Raw genomic sequence first — 24,294 nt, 5'->3', positions numbered from 1 at the left:
TTCTGCCAGGCCTTTAAACTGTCAATTCCATATGATACAGTACCAGGAATATTTGTTAGATCAGCTGAATAAAAAACTTTCTTCTCCTGAACCTTTAGACCGTAAGACCCTTCAGGCTTTGGTACACAATTCTCAGCAGGTCAGTAATCATTTCTTAAAATGTGGCTATGATGCACTGGAAGCTTCATTTAGATCAGCTATGACTGGGGCAGTAATTCGAAGACATGCCTGGCTAAAAGAGCAATCCTTGCCGGACCATGTCAAGGCTAAATTCCTAGATGCTCCAATGGAGAAACAAAGTTTATTTGGCTCCCCTGAACAGGAGATTCTAAAGAAAGTGGAAGAAAAAGCAAAATCTGTGCAAACAGTTAAGGATTTTCTGCAGGTCCAACCTCCGAGGTTCAGCAGAAACTGGCCTTCAAAGAATTGGTCCTTTCCAGACACCTCCAAAGCACAGAGGGGCAGGAATAGACGCCCAAGAGGCAGAGGTCAATCAAAGGGTGCCTACAGGGGTCGTCAGTGGCAACCTGCCAACCAGAGGAGTACTGCCACAGCTGCAACTACAACCACTTCCATAGGACAGACACAATGACTTGACTCTCATTCCGCCTACAAGGGAACAACTGGAAGCACCCTTGGGCGGAAAGTTGGCTTTATTCTCAAAAAACTGGCATTGCATTACAAAGACAAATGGACATTGCAAACAATAGACAAAGGATACAGGTTTCATTTCCACACTTTACCAAGAAGGAGCGGAATGCCAAACCTTCCACCAAACCAGAAGCCAGAGGCTTTAAGACAAATCAACAATTTACTTCAGATGAAAGCAATAGAAAGGGTACCATCTATGGAACAAGGCCAAGGATTTTACTCCAGACTATTCCTTGTACCAAGAAAAGAAACCCAATGGAGGCCTATTCTCGACTTGTCCGCACTAAACACATATCTCATTGTGCCAAATTTCAAAATGCTGACCCTACAGCAACTTCTTCCCATGTTGGGCAAGGAGTCTTGGCTGGTGACTCTAGATCTCAAGGAGGCATACCTGCACGTCCCTATACGACCAGATTGCAGAAGACACCTCAGATTTCTTGCAGGATCAGAGCATTATCAATTCTCAGCATTGCCCTTTGGCTTATCTACTGCACCCAGAGTATTCACGAAATGCCTGGCATCAGTAATTGCACATTGCAGGCTTCAGGGAATTCAAATCTACCCATACCTGGATGACTGCCTAATACAGGCGGAGAACAAGACCAGACTAATAAAGGATTTGGCCTATGTCATACACCTGTTACAGGCCTTGGGATACACAGTCAACATCCAGAAGTCAAGACTAGTGCCATCCCAAAGGATAACATTTTTGGGTGCGGATCTGGACACAATAACTCAGATGGCTTTTCTCACAGAAGAAAAACAAAAGCAACTCCCAGTATACTTCATGGCTTTGACAAGACAAACTCAGCTCACTGCAAGGAAAGTCCTGCAGGCCCTGGGTTACATGGCATCTTGCATAATCTTGATCCCACATGCCAGGCTGCATATGAGGAAATTACAATGGTACCTAAGGAATGTATGGTCTCAACACAGGCACAGTCTAGAAACCATGATTCCAATCATTCCATGCCTGAAAAAGGAATTCCTGTGGTGGGCTCAGGCCTGCCAGTCCAACAGAGGGTTGCCTTTCAACAAACCACAACCAAGGCAAACTATCACCACGAACGCCTCAGACCTAGGATGGGGAGCACACATGGAAGACAAGTGCATCCAAGGCCTTTGGTCTCAAGACCAGATGAATTTGCACATAAACCTAAAGGAGATGCTGGCAGTGAAGCATGCAATCGAGGCATTCAAATCATTCCTCCAGCAAGGACATCTGCTGATAAGGACAGACAATACCACAGTCAATGTGGTACATAAACAAACAGGGAGGCACGCATTCCTATCCTCTATGCTGGATGGCAATGGATCTGTGGAACCTAGCCCTGAATCTCAACATCCAACTGCAGGCCAAATTCGTACCAGGAAAAGAGAATTCACTAGCAGACAGCTTAAGCAGAACTACCACGGATGCTCACGAATGGATGCTGCATCCAGACCTCTTCAAAATCATAACAAACAAATGGGGAATGCCAGAGATAGACCTGTTCGCCTCCCCACTCAACCACCAACTGAGGAAATTCTGCTCAAGAGTATACCACCCAGAAGCCTGGAAGGTGGACTCCCTCTCTTTCAACTGGAGTGCCCTAACAGTGTATGCTTTTCCACCACTCCCATTGATGTACAGAGTTCTACTGAAGATCAGAGAGGAACAGCCAAAGGTGATACTGATAGCTCCAGACTGGCCAAGGCAGCACTGGTATCCGCTACTGAGAAGCATGTCTCGGACGAACTCATGGCCTCTACCCCTATGGCCTCTACTTCTAACGCAGAACAACTTCAAGACCCTACATCCAAACTTGAAAACACTGCAGCTGACTGCCTGGAAAATTGCCTAAAACAAAACCAAACTGTCTTATCTCAGAGGGTCAAGGACATTATCCTGGAGGCTCGCAGACCCTCCACAAGAAAGACATACTCAGCTAAATGGAAGAGATTCCTCATTTGGAGCGCATCAAAGGGTACAAATGTCACACTGGCAAACCTAGCACACATCCTAGAATACTTAGCAGAACTGTTCCACAATGGCCTGTCCTATTCCTCCATTAAGATTAATGCTTCAGCAATTTCAGCAGAATACAACATGGATCCTCCTATCTTCTCTCACCCTCTCCTCAGACAATTTTTAAGAGGGATCAAAAATGTAAAACCTCCAAGGAAACCCCCTCTGCCTGCATGGGATCTCAATTTTGTGCTGGAAAAATTAACACTACCCCCTTTTGAACCAGCAGCATCAGCAGACTTACAGTTCTTATCTTGGAAAACTGCTTTCCTTCTAGCAATCACTTCAGCAAGAAGAGTATCCGAGTTACAGGCACTAATGGCAGTGCAGCCTTTCCTTATTTTTCACCAGGATAGAGTGTCTCTGAGAACCAATCCTACTTTCATGCCAAAGGTGGTATCCTTGAACCAAGCTATTCATTTGCCTACGTTCTTCCCTAACCCACAGAACAGGGGGGAAAAACTACTGCACACCTTTGATGTACACAGACAACTATGCTACTATCTGGACAGAACTAAAACCAGCAGAAAAACTGACCAACTTCTGGTAGCATATGCAACTGGATTGCAAGGAAAAGCAATTTCCAAACAGACAATTTCTAAATGGATAGGAAATTGCATTTGTTTCTGCTACTCTTTTCATGGAAAGACAACTCCTGAAAATATCAGGCCTCACTCCACAAGAGCCACAGCCACCACTACAGCTTTCCTACGAGGGGTGGCTACCAAGGACATTTTAGAAGCTGCTACTTGGAGCTCCGTGTATACATTTGCCAAGCATTACAATCTACCTTTATACTTCAGATCCCGAGCAGGTTTTGCAACTGCAGTTTTACAGGGGATCTTAACTACACCATCCTTATCTTAGTACCTCCTCCCCCAGTTTGGCTATGGTATTCTACCCATATGTTATGACTGCAGATGCATCCTTGAAGGACATAGTACAGTTTTGTACCTACCATAAATGTAGATGTCCGATACGTATGCATCTGCAGTCAGGATTACCCACCCTCCTTCCCCTCTGTGGTATTCCTAGGGTGCTTACCCCTCTTTTATGGTGTATTTGTTTGTATGTATATTTGTGTGTATCTATGTGTGTGTGTATATATATATATATATATATATATATATATATATATATATATATATATATATATATATATATTGTTTTCTACTGTTTGGTATTTTCAACTTTTATCCAAATTTAGCCTTCCTAGAGGGCACCTGGCATCTGGGGCAAGAAACACTGAGGAAAATGGCGTCGGCTGATGCCTTTATACCCCAGAAGCTCTGACGTCGGGGAAAGTGTGACATCAGCCGAGGCCAGACCCAGACTTTGGAATCCGGCCGACCAAAGGGCTGCCTGAGGCAGGACAACCCATATGTTATGACTGCAGATGCATACCTATCAGACATCTACATTTATGGTAGGTACAAAACTGTACTTTCCTCTCCTCCTCTGCCTATTTGTGTATGTACATGTCCTCCTTTCCACTGGGGTCCTGGTTTTCAAGGGGCACTTCATTTCTGAGTTAGGAGCGTACATGTCACCTTTATACTCTATTCTTGTGTGGGGAACATATGTCTGACATACAATGCTCCCCAGATGATAAAGGCTTTGGTATACTGGCCAGACATTGGGCTATCCTTGGTAGAAGATCCCAGAGGTGTTGAATACTGCAGCATTGAAAAAGAACATGTATTGTCCTGTAAGAGTTTACACAACTCTTTGTCTTGTAGCTGGATTGCTTCTACTACTGCTGCTTAGTTCCATCATTTCATCAGATCTACTTTTTCTTTGGTTGAGCTTGAAATAGTTGCTATTAGGCAGCTGGCGCTTTTTACCCAGTGTGTAAAACAGCAACAAAAAATTAAATGGTTGTAATATAACTTATTGTTGCTAGGAAAAGAATCTGTACATGTGCCACCTACCTTTTATACTTTTCCTGTATACCATTTAAAAATGGAAAACTGTCAGAGGGCAACTGTTTTTAACTACCTGAAATGGAGAACAAATTATTCATGTTTAAATATAAAATGTGAAGTTGTTCACTCTCGTCGATCATTCTTCACTGATGGGTTCAGAGCCTGTCCATCGGCTCTGACACAGCTGTTAGCAAAGCTCAAGGTTTACCAGTAGCTCAAGACCAAGCCCCTTATCCCATGATGCACTGCTGGAATTACCCCAGCTCTAGTTTGCCGCAGCACGGATCTCAGTGGTTCCATTTCGCTCGAGCCTTTTTTTTGACACAAAAATCACTTTTCGCAAGTTTTTTTTCAAAACTTCATTAACTTTTATAGATAGTTTAGTTTATGTACTAAGCTCCTGTAGTTCTCTTTAGACCTATTCCCTTGGTGCTTCATAGTTCAACACATTTGTAGTGGCCTAGTTATTCAGTGTGTGTGTTTCCTTCTATTACTGTAGTATGCGCAATATTTTTCGTAGTGTAGATAGTGTGCTGTTGCACATTTAGTAGAGCTGGCCTCTTTTTCCCAGGCCATTGTTAGTGTGCGTTTCGTATTAAAAGTATTATTTTGAGCCTAAGGATAGTTTTAACTTTTAGGCTGTATTATACTGTTGGCCCCATTTTTCTCTGGGCAATTGTTTGTGTTGGTTATTTAGAAGTGCTATCTTGAGCCTAGGACAGATATTTCTTCTAGGTTGTATTAGACTGTATAGTCTGCGTATTGCTTATATAGTTAAGCATAGTTCCTTATTAATATGTCTAAGGAAAAAGACAAGCATCCAAAGTCTAGTTTCCAAAAATGTCCAGACTGCGGGCAAAACATCTCTCTCACTGATGTACATGTTCAGTGCGAGTATTGTTTGGGTGTGGTGCACTTGAAGGAGTCCTGCAAAATTTGCCATTCCTTTTTAAGGGTTCTTTTAGAGAGGAAAAGGAAGCTTGTGGATCGAGGTTTGCTGAAGCATCCTTTTACTGAAGCTTTGACTGACAGGGTTGGGGCCAGCAAGTCCTCTAAATCATCAAAATCATCTACTGACTCCAAGGCATCTAAAAGTCTAAGAAAGTGGAGGATTCCAGAACTTCGGCTCCACAGCTGTCTGAGCTGAGTGTCTCTCCATTTTGGAGCTGGCCCACAGTTTTGGAACCGGTCTCTGAGAGACCTGTATCTCCACTCCTCCAATCGGCACATTTGGTCCACTCCTCTAGATCTTCTGTCAGCCTCTCGAATTTGGATATGGAGTGATTGGTGCAGAAGCTCTTGCAGACACCAGGCCTTCCCAAATTGTTGCTGGTTCCTACCCCAGTGTCGGAACCGAAGACCACCATCCCAGATTTGATCTTTGGAGCCGGAGGGGGCCGGCCTGCTGTTCGTGGAGCCTTTGGGGCCGAAACCTGCTCTGGTGTCATCGGTTCTATCTATTGTGATGTCTTCGGCGCCGAGCGGGGACTCAAGAGGCCGACACTGTCCTATCTGGTCTGAGGAGGGTAGTTGCACCGACTTGGTGCCGACTCTTCCTCTTGGGGCCTTGGCTCTGTTGAGCTCAGCTCCTACCTCCGGCTCTGAGCCCACGGTCTCGGTGTTGGAGGGGATGGCGGTTCCCTTGGGTCCGTCGACTCCTCCCCATCGGAGCCATGATGCTTTTGAAGCCATGAGGAGAGCCGTGTCCCCAAAGACATCCTTGACACCAGGTCTGGACTCTTATTCCCCCAAAGCGCCTGTGTCTGCTTCTGCCTCCATCACCCAGGCCAAGCGTAGAGACCCTGAGCTTCAGGTAGCCACACAGGGAGGGCGTCCCTTGCTCTTCCAAAATCTCCCCATAGGCTCCCACTGAGGAGGTCCCCAGGAAGAGATTATGTAAGAGGAGACACTTGGACTCCCCACATGAGTCTTTGACATCTGACACTGACTTGGATGAGTCAGAAGGGTCCCCACAATCCCCCTCTGAGGATATCTCCTTTGCGGAGATACTAGAGTTCCTTAGGCAAAGGGGTGATTGGCAGTCCAAACGCCTTACTGAGGACGGGTCAGTTCTCCTGAAGGCTTTTGGGTCTCAACCTTCCACCTCTTTTGTGTCTCCGCTCTTCAATGAGCTCCTGCAGCTGGTCTCTTGAAGGGCGTGGAAGTCACTGGAGTCCATGGAGCCTGTCCCTCGGAGGCCCAACAAGTTCATTTCTGCCCCCGTAGACCAAGATTTTTTTTGTCCAAGGGAGTCCATGTTGATACCATAGATGCGGCGGCCACCAAGAAGGAAATGTCTGAGACTTCCTCAATGATCCATCCTCCTAACAGTGTGTCCAGGATCATGGATTGATATGGGAAACGCATGTTTAGTTCAGCGACTTTTACACTTCGATCCCTGAGCTATTTGACCCACTTCACCAGACTGCAAAGAGATCTCCTTAAGGAGTTAGGAGATACTCTTCAGGGTACTGTAGCTGCAGGGGCTTCTGACAAAGTTGCCGCCCAGCTCGCTACCCTAAATTCCATCGTGAACTCTTCCATGCATCTCATATCATATGCAGCTGATGGGACGAGTAGGGCAGCGGGTACAGGAGTTGCACTAAGATGACATTCCTGGGTGCGCTTGTGTTCCTTTGCGGATCACTTTAAGTCTTCATTTGGCTCCTCTCTCTTTGCGCCCAAAGTGAAGGAAACTCGCACCAGGTGTGAGCAGGAGGGAAAGACTCTGTCTGCCATCGGAGTCCGTTTTTCCACCCCTACTCGGCCTTACCCCAAAGGCCAACGGGGAGGGAAAATGTGGTTCCGAAAAGCCCAAGGAGTCTTTCAGGATACACGTGGTCAAACCCCCTCTAGGGGCAGAAGAGGGAGTAACAATGGAAGACGCCGCCCTCGCAGCAGAGGGGGGGCTCCGCAACACCAGGGTGACAGAGATCACTTCTCTGGTCAACCCGATCAGCGCTTCTGAAGGGAGACCAGACTGTCCTGCTCTGGAGGCAGTTGGGGGTCGCTTATCTTTGTACCCAGACACTTGGCTAGATATAACAAACGGCAACTGGGTACAAAGTATTATTTCCAGAGGGTATTTCATACCATTCTTCACACAACCCACGCCCCCAAGGAGAATCCCAGACATTCCACCCAGTTACAGGGAACAAGCAACTATAGAGGCCCGCAAGTTGCTAGAAAAGAGTCATCCAGCCAGTCCCAGCAGACAAAATAGGATCCGGAACTTACTCAAGATTCTTTTTGGTTCCAAAGAAAACAGGGGACTGGAGACCTATTTTGGACCTCGGCAGACTCAGCCAATTTGTAAAGGAGCAGTTTCGGATGGTCACGCTACAGTCAGTACTTCCGTTTTTAGGGAGAGACAGTTGGATGTCATCGATGGATCTCAAGGATGCGTACTACCACATAAAAATGGCCAGGCCTTCCTGAGATCATTTGTGTTTATGGCCAGGAGCAAATCATTATAATTTTTGAGCCCTGCCCTTTGGTCTCACCACAGCCCCTAGAGTGTTCACGGCTCATCTGGGGCGTCTAGGATTCCAGGTGTTTCCGTACCTAGACTATTGGCTCCTTACCTCCACCACCAGGCATCAACTTATTCAAGCAAGGGAATCACTCTGCCATCACTTGGGCATTACAATCAACTTGGAAAAATCTGCCTTGTCACCATCGCAGCATATTGTCTTTATAGGGGCAGAGTTAGACACTTCAACCACCACTTTACAACTACCAATCGAGAGGGTCTTTCTCCTTCACCAGCATGTCAGCTCATTAGTGTCGAAGGATAGAGCACCAGCTGCAGAAGTCTTAAAAGTATTAGGTTTGATGGCTGCAGCGATCTTGGCCATACCATTAGCAAGGATGCATATGCGGATTCTTCAATGGCTGCTGTTCACCCAGTGGTCCTATCAGGAACTTCCAATGAGTCATATGCTTTTGATTGCAAGCACTTGCAAGAGAGATGTCCAGTGGTGGTTGATGTCTCTTCATTTAACTATAGGACGTCCCTTTGTTCTACCCCCTCCGGTAGCCACTGTGACCACGGATGCTTCCCTGATAGGGTGCGTGGGGGCATTTTCAGGGAATGACCGCCCAAGGCACATGGACGGATCAAGAGTTACACCTGCATATCAATGTTCTGGAGATGAGAGCAGTACTTCTGGCGTTGCAGTACTTTCAGGACTCCCTTCCTCTAGGGACGATTGCAGTTCAGACAGACATGTCGGTAGTCTGGTACTTAAGCAAGGCGGGACCAAGTCTTAGCCCCTTTGCTGAGAAGCCATCAGAGTTTGGCAGTGGGCTGTCTCCTCCCAGCACTTTCTGTTGGCAATGCACATCCTGGGAAGATCCAACGTGATAACAGACAAAACTGAGCAGGGCAATTTTGTTGCCACATGAGTGGTCCCTCAAACAAGAGCTTGCGGACAGGATTTTCCGCAAATGGGGCCAGCCTTGCTGCGATTTTTTTGCCAGTCATGTCAACACGAAATGTGGAAGCTACTTTGCCCTGATTCCCCCTCCGGGACAACCCCCGAGAGATGCACTCGTACACGATTGGCCCCCGGGTCTCCTGTATGCATTCCCTCCAATCCCTCTTGTACCCAGACTTTTTTGCAGAAAGCAATGTTGCTGGGAAGGACTATCATCCTCATAGCCCCTCTTTGGCCTTGGCAGATTTGGTTCCCATTTCTTCATCTATTGGAGGATCCATGGATTCTGGACCCAGTTCCAGACTTTCTGACACATTCATCGGGAGACCTCCATCCCTCATTGCAGTCACTGAAGCTCACAGTTTGGCTGCTCCAGTTCCCCTCATAGCCAGGCTTCATGATCTTTCTGATGAGACAAGACAGATCCTCTTGTCTCATAAGCTGTCCACCAGAAGTCTGTATCTTAGTAAGTAGAAGAGATTTTCCGTATGGGCCTCTAAGCAGAACATTGATCCTTATCAAGCCCCTTTGACATCCATTTTAGAATTCTTGACTATGATCTTTAATGAAGGAGCTGCAGCTACTACAGTTCGGGTCTAGTTGGCTGCTATATCTAACTTTCATCTCAGCAGTGGACGGTTAAACATGATGTCCCACAAGTTGTCCAAGGCTTTTCTCAAAGGAACCTTCCACATTAGGCCTCCAGTGAAAACTCCTCATTCTCCTTGGAATCTAAACTTTATGCTGTCTTGCATAATTCTTTCCCCATTTGAACCAGCATCATCTTGTGATCTCAAATTGTTGTCATGGAAAACCATATTTCTGGTGGCTATTACTTCTGCCTGAATGTCAGAACTTCAAGCCTTATTTATCAGCCCTCCTTATTTGATTTTTCATGCTTATAGAGTATCTTAGGACAACCCTCTCTTTTTTGCCCAAAGTATGTTCTGAATCCAATATCAACCAAGTCATTGAGTTGCCAGTCTTCTTCCCTAACCAGTCCAACAAATTAGAGTACGTGCTGCACAAACTTGATGTTCACAGACAGCTCAGATATTATTTGGACAGAACAAAAGATGTTAGAAAATCAGACTAGCTCTTTGTGTCTTTCTCTGAAGCCAGAAAAGGTAGACCAGCGGCTAAAACAATGCTTTCTAAATGGCTGTCTGATTGTATCACTTTTGTTTATTCAGTTGCTAATATGCCCTTACTACCCAAGATTAAAGCTCATTCTACCAGAGCAGTTTCTACGTCTTCTACATTTCAAGCCAAATTGCCCCTTGAATAACATTTGTGCTGCAGCCACTTGGTCTAAACCTCATACCTTTATCACTCATTACAAAGTTGATAAGGGCTCCTGGGACAGGGCTTCCTTTGGGTTTATGGTCCTGAAGAATGTACTCCCATGAGCCACCCGAGATTGAGGGTGCTAGGGACGCTACCCATCCGTGAAGAATGAACGGCAGGATTGAACAACTTCACATTAAGAAGTTATGTACTCACCATAACGTTCCATGTGAGTTGTTCCATCTCGCCTTCATTCTTACGTCCCTCCCTCCATCCCCCACCTGGCTGATAGTTGACCTAGAGGCTGGTCTCATCCTGGTTATTCAATCCTTCTTTTCCCTTAGGAGAGTAGTTCTCTTGCAGGGATATGGTACATGCAGCAAACAAGATATGAGGTAATTGCAGCAGTGCATCATGGGGCAAGGGGCTTGGTTTTGAGCTACTGGTAAACCTTGGGCTTTGCTAATGGCCGTGTTGGAGCTGGTGGATCGGCTCCGAACCCATCGGTGAAGAATGAAAGTGAGATGGAACAACTCGCATGCAACGTTATGGTGAGTACATAACTCATTGACAAAGAATGGATTGTTTTTAAAGTCCTAATTGAAAAAGAGGCTTTTCTATCTGTTGTCTGTAGTATTAATATTGAGTCTTTCTATTAGATTTTTATTTTTACCTTGATCAGTGACTTGCCAGTTCACTGCCACAGCAGCTGGCAAAATGAAGTAAGTGGATTTCTTGTACTTTATAGTTTGTCTTGAGTAGACAAAAACTCGTCTTGCAATGTTTACAAAGAAATTGCTTGCTGCAGGTTACTAATATGATCAGTATTTTGATTCCTCAAGGTATAGAGTGTCAAGCAAATCAAGCCTCTGCCACATCAGAAGAATGCACTGTTGCGTGGGGAGTCTGCAATGTAAGTAAAAAGCAAATTTTTACTTTCTTTTTTTTTTCCCCCTGCATTAAATGGAGTGTTCACTATAGAGTACTAAACTGGGCTTGGAGTACAGCAGCACCGAGACGGAGGTAGCATTTCTTTGACAAAGGAAGCTGCATATAGTTTTTTGCTTTGGCTTACTCCATCAGTTGTTGTGTCTTTCGGCTTTTTCGGCTTTTCCCGGTTAGGGATCGCCACAGTAGAACTCTGGTCCGCTAATGATTGGCAGCAGATTTTTACGTGCCGAGTTGCCAGCCCTAACGCACAACCTTCAACGAAGGTACACCCATTCACACATGCCTCCGCACAGTAGACGCTCTAGCTGAGAATCGAACAGGACAACGTCTTACTGTGAGGCGACAACGCTACCGCAGCACCACCACCGCAGTTCTGCTTACTCCATCAGTGTGCTCTCGTATTTTTGGCCTTAGTAACATAGTTTTCATATATATTTCAGGTAGGCAGTAGCTTCTGAAAATTATGGAAAGTGCATCTTTGGCTGACTCGTATTTAGTAGTTAACTGTGTTACTACAGTTGATTAAACTGTGATCATTTTAGTAACATAAGATTTTATTTTTCTTTTAAGAACTAGAAAATAAAAAAGGAGACTGAGTTTTATATGGGCTTTATTCCATTGTGTCTATTGTCTGACAGCTACCCAATTCTTAAATTTCTGCCAGTGTCCCACTTCTATCCTATTAATGATACCGAAGTGCTTGATCAACATGTAAAAACTCACCCAGAAGTTCATTTCACTGCAGTCTTAGTAAAAGCTATAATGTGACTAATATTCTGCACTATTTATGAAACCAAATGCTTTAGAGATTTTTATTCTATTTTTAGTTCAACTTGGTTATCTGTACAAAGTACGTTAATAGGTTCTTGGAACATAGTCATGTGCTTCATATGTGTATATGACCATACAGACAACCCATTTAAGATGGTTGCAGTCTTAAACGTGCAGCAAAGTTGGCTCGAAGCTTTGGTCAGAAATGACCAAGCTCACCTGATTAGAGAACTCTAAAAACTATTTTATAAGTAATACACTCTAGAAGATGATTTTTTAGCTTTTGATTTGATACACCACAGTATCCTCTCCTAGGTAGAGAGAAACAGGTAGTCTTTGCAGCACTTAGACCCCCCAGTACTTTTTAGTGGCATGTCAACATTCTACTGACATTTTGTACATGAGTGCACCTAACAGATGGGTTATCTTGTCTGTCTGCTTTGACAACTTACACACATTATATTGACTTGCAGACCAAAAAGACCCAGTAATAAATCAACGTACTTCCATGATGAGTAGCAGTGAACTTTCTTATAGGCACATCTTTATAGGTGGAATACAAAATCAAGTTATGGTCCAAGGTAGGTAGTAAAGACTTTCCTAATGACTTGACTTCACTCCTCAAAGGCACTAAAGCGTGTAAACAAGCCAGCCTTTGATTTATGACATGCTACCCAGATGTGAGAGGGGAATCAATTTATGCCTCAAGAAAAGAAAGATTCTGACCATTTGACTATTGTCAAGTCTGACTGTGCTATATTTTGTTTTCATTTTGTCAGACAAAATAAGCCTTAAAGTTTTAGTCCACTTTATTTGAAGACCAGCAGTAGCTTGGTTTTGAATTTCATAAGTCCTTTTGTAATATGGGTGATGCGGTGTCTACTTTCAAATAGTGTCAGTATTTGCATAAACAGTTGTGGGGTTCAGTGTAAGATTTTTAGTTGCCTATTACCACAGTGAGCAACATAGGTTGCTAATCATTCTAATTGCTGCAGTAGCCTATAGCTTCTTGGATTATACCCTGCCAAGGATATAATGGTTAACCAGTCTTCAAAAGTGTCCAGCTGCCCGTCACACACACATGTCCAGGCTGCTGTGTCTCAAGATCCACAGAGAGAAAACAGCAGGCTGGGCACCAATTTCTTCAATACTTTCTTGTTGCCTTAGAGAGCGCACCTTTGGACTTCACAAGATCCGTTGTCTGTTTGATCTTCCATTTCTGGCAGGTAAGTTCCCCTTCTTGAAATACATCCACACACAAATTTTCTTTTTTTTTTTTTGACTGGAATTGGGTCTGGGTCTGTAAGAATACCTAAAATTTACTGTGTTGACATTTTAGAAAAAACATCTTACAATCAGAGTTATAATTATTAGCTGGTGCGAATTGAGTAGGTCTGCGGCACTTTTTGTAAGAAAAACATACTGCTTTTGTACTTTGAGTGAAATAAAGGAATTGTATATTTAAAAGGATTACAAGTGTATTTTGATGCTTGTATGCAATTTGTGACAACTTGTCCTTTATTTTTGCTTAATTCAGTGGCACACTCAGTGAAAGGGGACTTTTGAATTGTGGGAGACTGAAGTGTACTGCTTGTCAGTTAACTTTTGTGATATGTGAAGGACTGTGTTTGGGAAGTGTATGTACTGCTTGTGAACACTAGAGTGACAATTCACCTTCTGACTGACTCATTCCAGCAGGGCTTACTGACCAACTGATTTCTCTGTTGATAGGAACATGGATACCCTTAATCAGTCCTGTAGTTTCTCCTCTCCTTGTATCTAAAAAGAAGAAACTTGGTGCATTCCTGCATTGTTGACTCTGTATGTGCCTCATCCATTGGTGGTGACTCTGTAGTGGCCACAGGTTGTACCTCAGACCACTCGCTTGTTTCCCCAGGACCCACTGGTGTATTTTCTTCTACCACCATGAAACTGGGGTTAGCCATGTCCTTTGTGGCTGTTACAATGTCTGTACTGGTCATGGGAGAACTATCTTCTTTGGTTGTGGGCGTTCTTCTGGGAGGTTCTTCCATGGTAAGAAACCTGTTCCTGTGAAAGCAATCTCAGACCCCGCCCTGTTGGGACTGCTGCATATCCGCAAGTCAGGCTCCACTCGAGTAACCCGCATGCGCGACCTCAACCTGGTCTGTGACAGCTATAGGACTTGTTGGCGGGACAGATTTGTGTCCCAGAGACTCCCCCTTTTGTGGAATAGACTCCCTCTCCACATAAAGCAAAGTACCCCATTAAACCTTTTTAAGTGCAACCTGGATAACTGGATGTGGAACAGAAAATGCACCCCTGGGATTCCACTGTGTCCCTGCTGGACAGTGGCATAGGGTGCTGACTTGCTGGAATATGAGCTAAATTCTTGGCTAGGCTTGTAAGGGCCTCTGGGCCAATAGCCTAGTAACTTCCTGTGATCCTATGAAGGTGCCATCCTTCAGTCAGTGTACTTCTACGGATGTCCCTTTGAAAGGCTTAGGCATTTTATCTAAAGAGAGTGTTTCTGTTAATTAAGATTAATTACTTGCCTAAGGGTTTATTGCAGGTTGATTCTTGTGGTACAGCAGAAAAATGTAAATATGATTCTTAATTCCAAAAATCATGAGGTTCTACCAGAGAATTATGCTAATGATGATGGCATGTCTTTTGTATTTTCCTCATAAGCACTGGACTCTGATTCTGAGGAGATTCTCTTTAGTTTCTTCTGCAGAGGAGGTTTTTTTTCTGAGACAGTGTCCAGGACGAATAATATATTTTTATAGGAACAAATGGATGTTCTCAAGCTTAAGGATATACTGTATGTTACAAATGGATATGCCACATAATATGCTTGTTTCTCCTATTATGCCTGCTTTGGAGAGTGTTTATTCTGCTTGCAATAATCCTGATAAGTCATTATCCCATAAAAAGGCAAGTAGACTGTAAAGCTCCTCAGTCTGATAAGTATTTGTTTACACATCTCCGCTCTGACTTGGCAGGTGTTTCTATTAGTTCCCCAGTTGCTAACAAGGTTCTGGTCAGTGCTCATTCTTAGTCTTTGGGCATGGATGATAACGCCTTTGACAGGTTTTGCAAGAGTTTTTTCCTTAACTCCAGCCTTCAGAATCCTAATCTACCAAGATGATATGCTGAAGTATTTTTCTTTTATGAACATAGGTTCATAGGTTCATACTAGGCTATCTGCCCTGGGGCAATTATAAGCCTAGCCCGATTCTGTATGGCTTACGCCACCCCTTGAATTGAGTATACTGTGCCCTTTTTAAGGTTTAGTTTACTGTGCCTCTGTCTAATAGTGACACGGAGTAATCCCTGGGACAAACCTACGATCCCCCATCCACTTATCGAGATTCTTCTTGAAGAGATTCAGTGAGGTGCTCTGCCTCACATGAACTGGAATTCTATTCCAGAGCGAAGGGAGCCTCTGGGTTATGAACCTGTCCCTCCAGCAAGTTCTATTTATTTCTGTGCTGAGGTTCAAGTCCCTCGAGCGTGTGGCTCTAAGGGATTTAGATTTACTGAGGTGGAGCATGTCCATTAATTCTGGATTTCATAGGTTCATAGGTTCATACTAGGCTATCTGCCCGAGGGCATTTACAAGCCTAGCCCATCGTTTTGTGGCTTAGGCCACCCCTTTAGTATGGGGAACTATACCCATTATTTTTCTGTGCCTCTGTCGAGCAGTGACACTGAGGTAATCCCTGGGGTATATCTGCGATCTCCCATCCATTGGTCAAGATTTCTCTTGAACAAGGCCAGCGAGGTGCTCTGCCTCACATGTACCGGGATTTTGTTCCACAGCATAGGGAGTCTTTGGGTGATGAATCTATCCCTCCAGCACGCCCTATTAATAGCCGTGTCAAGGTTTAAGTCTCCGCCCTTGTGGCTCTGATGGATCTAGATTTTCTGAGGTGAAGCATATTCATCAAATCTGGGTTTGACATGGCCTTGTATGTTAGGCAAAGGTCACCTCTGAGCAAGCGGTAGCGACTGAATAGAGCTGGAGTTCTTCAGTCGGGCAGCATAGGACAGATTTTTGAGACCCTTTATCCTTTTGGTGAGGAACTTTGTGGCCTCACCAGCTGCTGCAAGTGTCGGGTCAGATACATTCCGAATGGGGCATTGTACTCAATCATTGGTCTGATGAGTGATGAGTAAAGGGAGACTATGACCTCCCTTGATCTAGATGAGAATCCCTTCATGATAAGGTGGGCAATGTAGAAGGTCTTCCTAACTACTTTAGCTACATGGGTGTCGAATGACAGACTACTATCAACCTGGGTCCCCAGGTCCCTGATAACTTCTTCTGTGCTCAGTGGATTGCCACCTATTTGGTAGCTAGGGTAACCTTGTTTTTCCCAAGGGTATGACTATGCATTTTTGGCATTTAACTTTAGGCCGTGGCTCTGGCACCAGTTATCCGTTTCTGTGAGACCCTTCTGAAGGATATCTGTGTCAGATGTGTTTTCTACTATGGCCCAGTTTGCAGTCATCTGCAAACTTTGTCAGCCATAACCCTCCTGTGTTTGCTTGTACTGGAAAAGTAGATGCCAAACAAGAGTGGGCCCAGGACTGAGCCCTGTGGGACACCACTTGTGACAGGCTTTGAGTCTGACATGGCGCCAGCAGCTCTGACCCTGTGGGTTCTGTCACTCAGCCAGTTTGCAACCCATCTTGTGATGTATGGGTTGACATTTAAGCTGATGAGTTTTTCAATGATACCCGAATGGGGTATTGTATCGAAGGCCTTAGCCAGATCGAGGTAGGCTGTATGGACTGCCTTTCCTCATCAATGGCTTTGGTGACTGTTTCAAAAAGTCAACCAAGTTTAAAAGGCATGATCTGCCTTTGACAAAGCCAAACTGGGTTGGATCCAAAGTCTGCAAATTCCCTATGTCTTTATTTATGAGGTCCATTATGATCCTCTCCATGGCTTTGCAGATAAGGCTTGTCAAGCTAATGGGCCGGTAATTTCCAGGGTCGGTGGAGGCACCGCCTTTGTGAAGTGGTACCACAGTTGCAGTGCGCCACTCCGTGGGTACGTATCCAGAGGTAAGACTTTGATTAAACAGCTGTCCTAGCTGTGGGTTTAATTCCTCATTGAGTTCATGGAGCACACAGCCGGGGACACCATCAGGTCCCATGGATGCTGTGTTTTTGCTTTGGAGAGAGCAGTTCTCACTTGGGCTGGAGATGTTTGGGGGCTGCAATCGCTTGGTATAGATATCTCTCCTTTGGGGAGGGGGGAGAAGTTTGCACTGAACCTGTCAGCCAGTATGTTGGCAATGTCTGTAGGATCAGTAATCTTCACATCATTTTGAACTAGTTCTGAGCATATCTGGGAGTTTCCTCCCAGGTTTCTAACATAGCTAAAGAAGGCCTTATGATTGTCTTTTGAGTCTTTAGCTATTTTTCTCTCAAATTTGCTTTGGATGATTTTATGAGAGCTCTTAGTTTTTTACTTATAGTGATCAAGGGTGTCTTACCTTTTTAAGGATTTTGCTCTATCTTGTAGTAGCTTCCTCCTTTTGTTGTAGAGTTTGTTTATGGCTGGGGTCCACCAGACTGGATGCTTGCCTTTGGTACAAAGAGTCTTTGTTTTGCTTGGGATTGCCTTATCCATGCAGTCCTGCAGGTGCTGGTAGAAGGCATTTGTAAGTGATTCAGCGGCTTGAGTACTGTTTTCCGCCGGCTCGGGGGCCTTAAAGGAGACCACACTAGTCTTTAGAAGTGTGAAGTCGGCTTTTGAGAAGTTCTTACTGTGGTCTTTTTATTTCAGGTGGGGTGGGATGAGGACCTCCAGCGAGATTAGTTTGTGGTCTGATCTCACCAGTGAGGGGTACACCTCCGTGTTGAACATTGTGCTCCCATGTTCGTGATGATGAGATCAAGTATGTTATCTCCTCTTGTGGGGATGGTGACTAGTTGTTCCATGGCATTTGAGTTTATGAATTCCAGGAACTTTTGGGCTAGGGTGTTTGGGCTTGAGTAGTGTTCCCAGTCTATATTAGGGTAATTGAAGTCACCTAGTATGATGGTGTTTGGTGATACATTTATCCCTCTAGTGTTTTCAGGAAGGCCATGTGAGGTTCCTGAGTTTGTGAGGGTGGCCTGTAACATGCTACAATTTGCAGAGCAGTCTTGCCTATGGTTAATTGCACCTGGATGGTCTCCGATGCATCGTGCGTTGCCACCAGTCTTGAGGTGTGGGTGTCCTTGATGAATATGGATACCCCCTCCTTTCTTGGTATTGTCCAGATTTTGGGGCGGAACGCATGATATGAGGTAAAACCTGATAGCCGGGGTGCTCTCAGGAGCCTTGAACCAGGTTTCTGTCACAGCACAGACATCGATGTTCTCCATACTGAGAAGGGCCTCGAGTGCGTGCATTTTGAGATTTAGACTTCTGGCATTGAGCAGCATTACCCTTAGTTTTTTTCCTTTTTGTGTTCTAGGGTGGTAAGTTTAGAATTTGAGCCTTGCCTAAAAAGGCACTATGGGGTGGCAAGAGCCTTTGCCAATATCCGAATCCCAGGGTGACAGGTGCAAGCCGTCCCTTGGCAGCGTGGCTTGTCCAGCATGTCATCCCAGGCAGACAGACACTGGATCCCCTTTGAATGACACCAGTGTTTAAGCCAATTGTTAAAGCTGATCATCTTATCTCTGTATTGTGGCATCATTCTTGGTGAAGGTAGGATACTGCTCAAGGTCAGGGTCATACCTGTCTGGGCTACATAATCAGAGAGCTCCTCAATGTCTCTTTTCATGTAGTCCAAGGAGGTACGCCTCAGGTCGTTTACACCAGCGTGGACAATGACTGAATCATATTTGTACCTGCTGTTGAGAGACCTGAGTGCTTGCGTTATGTGGCGGATTCTAGCGCCCGACAGGCAGCTTACTGTGACCTTCTCCTTACTCAGTCTGGTGAGCGGACGCCAGTGTGTCTGACTATGGAGTCACCAATGACTAGTGTGTCTGGCATTGTGTTTGGCCTTAAGGGCTGTGACTGTTTGACACTCTGACTGTGAGGTCTATGTGTTGCAGGTGTTGTGTTCTGAGGTGGTGGTTGTTTGGGTGTCTGCTTTGGTGGCCTCTGCTGTTTTGGTAGATTTTTGATCAGAGCCTCCGAGTATGTCTTTGTGTGTTTATGTGTATGATTTGAGGTTGTAATGGTAATATGTGAGACTGGGTCTATAGTGTGTGTGGTAACCTTCTCCTCCTGACTGGTCTTGCCAGTCCTATGTTGAGAGAGCTCAGCCTCCAGTTTGGCCGTGTAGTTGCATCTCTCGCATGTATTTGTGTTTTGTGGGAGGAGGAGAGGGTTGTTCTGTGTACATGAGGCAATTGTAACATTGCCTCAATATTCCCAGGTTCACCAGCTGAGCAGGAGAGGACACTAGCAACTGATCCCTCGACATGCTAGAAGGCATAGACAAAAACTTTAAAAAGATTCCGGGGACGTGGGTGACCGAGAAATGGGGGTTGCCTTTTGGGGTACTATCTTTGAACAGAGTGCCGTATCAAGGTAATCAGTCCTGTAGGCGCAAGTGCTACGCTGAACAGATAGCGAATAGTCTACTTGGAGTCAAGTAGAGATGATCTTTTAATTATAGGATACGCTGATTAGATCAGTAGTATAGTTCGAGGAAGGTAGTTTTAAGGGAAAATTTGAAGAGTGGACTTTAGGTAGCCGAATAGTTTAAACCTGCTTAACCGGGCTGCCCTAGTGTGCAACAGTGGCAACTCCGCTCTAAATCGGCTAAATCGCGCTAAAGCGTGCTTTATAGCAGGGGGCTGGAAAAGACAGGAAATGACCCAAATTGGCCAACAAACCACCAGTCACTGCCCTAAACCACTCCTCCGAGGACAAATGAAGGAGTTATGGAAATGACCCCTAGTGGCCAATAAAACTACAGTTTCAAGTCAGTAACCACCTCTCCGGGGCAGGAAGCTGCTCAATGTTAGTCACTCCCACTGATAAACACAGAGACCCTCCTTCAGCCCAAGCAAAAATGGCCTCACAGAAACTTTCAAACAGTTCAGGAACAGCAAGCCTGTAACTGAACTTTTTTAACTCTCAGAAAAGTGGGAAAAAAGCAAGATTTTTTTTTTTGTTTTTGTTTTTTACAGAGATACATAGCTTTGTATGTCAGGCATAGATCGCCTCAAAGTAGGCGGTATGCAACTGAGTAGAGCTGGAGTTTTTTTAACCGAGCAGCATATGGCATCTGTTTGAGACCCTTGATCCTCTTGGTGAGATACTTTTGGGGTCTTTCTAATTGCTGCAGGTGTCAGGTAAGGTACATCCCAAAAGGGGCATTGTATTCTATGATGGGTCTGATGAGGGATGAATAAAGGGGCACTATTACCTCTCTTGATCTAAATGTGAAACTATTCGTGATGAGGTGGGCTATGTAGAAGGTCTTTCTAACCACTTTGGCAATGTGGTTTTCAAAGGAGAGATTGCTATCAACTTGGGTCCCCAGGTCCCTAATAACTTTCTCTGTACTTAATGGGTTTCTGCCTATGTGGTAATTTGTGGGCACATTGTTTTTGTCAAAGGGTATTACTATACATTTTTTGGCATTTAGCTTTAAACCATGGCGCTGGCACCAGTTATCTGTCTCTGTGAGACCTTTTTGAAGGATGTTTGTGTCAGCATGAGAGTTGATTATGGCACCCAGTTTGCAGTAGTCTGCGAAGTTGGTGAGCCATAGTCCTCCCACGTTTGCCTGTACCTCGGAAAAGTATATACCGAACAAGAGTGGTCCCAGGACAGAACCCTGTGGGATGCCACTTGTGACAGGTTTCGAGTCTGACATGGCTCCAGCAACTCTCACTCTGTGGGTTCTGTCTTTGAGCCAGTTTGCGACCCATCTTGTGACATAGGGGTTTATATTTAAGCTGGATAGCTTATCTATGATGCTCGAGTGGGGTATTGTGTCAAATGCCTTTGCGAGGTCCAGATAGGCTGTGTGGACTACCTTCCCTTCATCTATGGCTTTGGTGACTGTTTCAAAGAAGTCAACCAGGTTCAAAAGGCAGGATCTGCCCTTGACAAAGCTGAACTGGGTAGGATCTAGTGTCTGTACGTCCCCAATGTCTTTGTTTATGAGCTCCATGATGATCGTCTCCATAGCCTTGCAGACTAAGCTAGTCAGGCTTATGGGGTGATAGTTTCCAGGGTCCGTAGAGGCTCCACCTTTGTGGAGTGGGACCACTGTTGCTGTACGCCATTCTGTGGGCACATATCCTGTAGTGAGGCTGAGATTGTATAGCTGTTTTATTTGAGGGATTAGTTCCTCTTGTAGTTCATGTAGGACGCAACCTGGGACGCCATCTGGTCCCATGGAAGCAGTACTTTTTGCTTTGGAGAGGGCAGCCTTCACCTGAGCATCTGAGATGTTTGGGAGGCAGCCCTCTGCTGGGATAGATACTTGCTCTTTTGGGGGGGAGGGGGTGGAGAAGTTTGCACTGAACCTGTCTGCCAGGATATTGGCGATGTCTGTGGGTTCACTGTATTTTTTGTCATTTAGAATCAACTCAGAACAAGTCTGGGAGTTGCATCCCAGGTTTCTAACATAACTGAAAAAAAGCCTTATGATTGTCTTTGGTGTCCTGTGCAATTTTTCTCTCGAAGCTGGCCTTGGAGGATTTTGAGGGATCGTAATTTTTTGCTAGTACTGATCAGAGATGCCTTCCCTATTCGGGATTTTGCTCTATCATGTAGTAGCTTCCTCCTTCTGTTGTACAGTTTATTTATGGCAGGGGTCCACCAGACTGGACGCCTGCCTTTGGATGATTGGGTCTTGGTTTTGTTTGGGATAGCATGATCCATGCATTCCTGGAGATGTCCGTAGAATGCATTTATATAGGATTCTGCAGTTTGGGCTGTAGTTTCTACTGGCCCTGGGGCCTTGAAGGATTCCACTTCGGTTTTGAGAAGTTAGCTTTTGAGAAGTTATTCACTGTGGTTTTCTGGGCTGGGGGTGGGGTCGGGATGTGGACATACAGTGAAATTAATTTATGGTCTGATCTTACCAATGAGGGATATACTTCTGGTGTGGAGCATAGAGTCCCCATGTTGGTAATGATCAGGTCTATTATGTTGTCCCCTCTTGTGGGAGTGGTGACTAGTTGTTCCATAGCATTTGAGTTTATAATTTCCAGGAATCTTTGGGCTAAGGTGCTGGGGCTTGAGTAGTGCTTCCAGTCAATGTTTGAGGAACTTTTCTGCACCATTACCCAGAGATGCTAGACCTTTCCTGAATCATATTATTGCTGTTCTTCGTGTTGTCTAAGCATTCTTTAAAAATGTACAGGAGTGTGCTGATTCTGTGTTGAAGTCTATAGCTACTGCTACAGTAATGATGCTGTGTCTGGGTATGTCACTAGAAGTTTTCTGGAGAAAAATTACATTTTGAAATTTCCATTGGATAAGCAGGTTTTGCTTGGTTATTCTGCAACCCAAGTACTCTATTTTATTTTATTTTACATTTGTTGACCGGGAGAGTCCGACTGGATACATGTCCATTTTCAGCGGAGGCCCGGGGAGAAAAGCTCTACACATTAAGAACAAACTATGAGATTTCCACATAGCAAGCAAGTATTCTTAGAAAACTCATGATTTAACAAGATTCCATAGTTTTAAAGTTACAAAGTACAATATTCATTGGTAGTCGCAAGTTTTAACAAAATTCCATAGTTTGAGTTAGAGTAAAGTTAGAGTAAAGTAGTACTTAGAATGTACATTGATAGAGACAAATGTAAGTAAAAGGGGGGGGGTTGGGAGTGGATGTTTGGGTTAGTTTTGTGAGATGTGGTTACGTTTAAAGTTGGAATGTGTATAATTGCTGACTTGTTGGTATGGGTGTTCACAGGTGAGGCAGTGTAAGGAGGAATCACAATTCTCCTTGAAGGGATAGAAGTGAAAAGGAGCATGAGAGTGGGTCAGAGTGTCAAACCTTTTGAAAGAGGAAAATTGATTTGGGGGAATTGCTAAGATAATTCAGTCCCCTTTTTCTAAATCTTCAAAAAAGCCTGTTCTTTTTTCAAAAAGCAAAGCAAACAATAGCATCAATCTTCCAGCAAGCAGGGATCTAAAAAGAAATGGTAGGAGGGGTCCAGCAAAAAATCAGGGGTCCTTTTAGAAAAAAGGACAGGCATCTATCTCAGAATAATTATGCCATTGTTGCCCCCCCCCTTCAACTACTTCCCCTTCAAATTTGTTCCAAAAACTGGTTCTCTGTCTTCCTATTTGGTAACAGATTGTTTCAGACAAATGGGTCTACTAGCAGTTCAGGAGGGTTAGAAATGCACTGGGTAAACAAGCCTCCTTTTTCGTGAAGTCACCCACCCCCCCCCATCCTCTGAACCATAAAGAATTTTTTTCTTACGGTTCTTCATCATATGCTTTCCTTAGACCGCTTCTCTATGTGAAACAGCTCAATTGTTTTGTAAAAGGAGACTTTCTGGATGGTCACTGTGCAATCTAAACTACCATTCCTCCAGGCAGAGGATTGGATGTGCAGTTTGTCTTCAGGATGCTTACCTGCATGTAAAAATGGACACAGCATCAAAAAGATTCCTCTGCTTCCAGGTCAGAGCCAATCATTATCAGTTCAGTGCCGTGCTGTTTGGTTTCTTCACAGTTTTTTGCAGCATGCATGTGACTAGGAGTAAGAATCTTTCCATACTTAAGTGATTGGCTGCTGTCAGCTCCATTGGTGGATCAATTTGTGTTAACAAGACATTTACTCAAGAGTCTCTTTTGGGATAACTTAACACAGACAAGTCCCAGTTGGAGCCCTCATAGGATCTCGGCTTCATAGGCTATTGCCTTGATACTCCAAAGACCATTAACAGTTTTACCACAGGAAAGAATTCTCTCCTTAATGGCAGAGAGTTCTTGTCTTCAACAAGATCAGCCACCAGCACTTCACATTCTCAAGGTAGTGGGTTTTATGACGGTGCAAATAGATTTTTCCCATTGCTGGATTCAATTTGAAGATTTTGCAGTAGTCTGAGTCCAGTGGGAGCAGTCCTTTTCAACCAGTGCACCACACGAGCAGACTCTCGCTGTTGGTCAGAAGGAGCCTAACCTGGTGGACAAACCTATGCAGCCTTTCCAGTGGAACTCCCTTAAGCAAACCAGTAGTGCTTGCAACAGTTACCATGGATGCGTTTGCTGTAGTGGGGGGGGGGGGGGCACTATTAGGCAAGAAGGTACAAGATTTGTGGATTTTAGAGGAAACTT

The 24,294-nt window shown here is 44.6% G+C and overlaps 1 protein-coding gene across 1 annotated transcript in view; it reads left to right on the top strand.

Moving 5' to 3' along the window:
- Window positions 1–24,294, top strand: part of RBX1 (ring-box 1) — a 370,179-nt gene that overhangs the window by 161,164 nt on the left and 184,721 nt on the right. Inside the window, exon 3 of the mRNA XM_044076508.1 lies at window positions 11,156–11,226. Coding sequence (XP_043932443.1) covers window positions 11,156–11,226 — 71 coding nt within the window. The remainder of the gene's footprint in view (window positions 1–11,155; window positions 11,227–24,294) is intronic.

This window comes from Protopterus annectens, chromosome 1.part1, assembly GCF_019279795.1.
Source record: "Protopterus annectens isolate FY-2018-M chromosome 1.part1, PAN1.0, whole genome shotgun sequence".
Taxonomy (NCBI): Eukaryota; Metazoa; Chordata; order Ceratodontiformes; family Protopteridae; genus Protopterus; species Protopterus annectens.
Note: the sequence above shows the minus strand (reverse complement) of the source record. Positions and strands in the feature narration are given on the sequence as shown.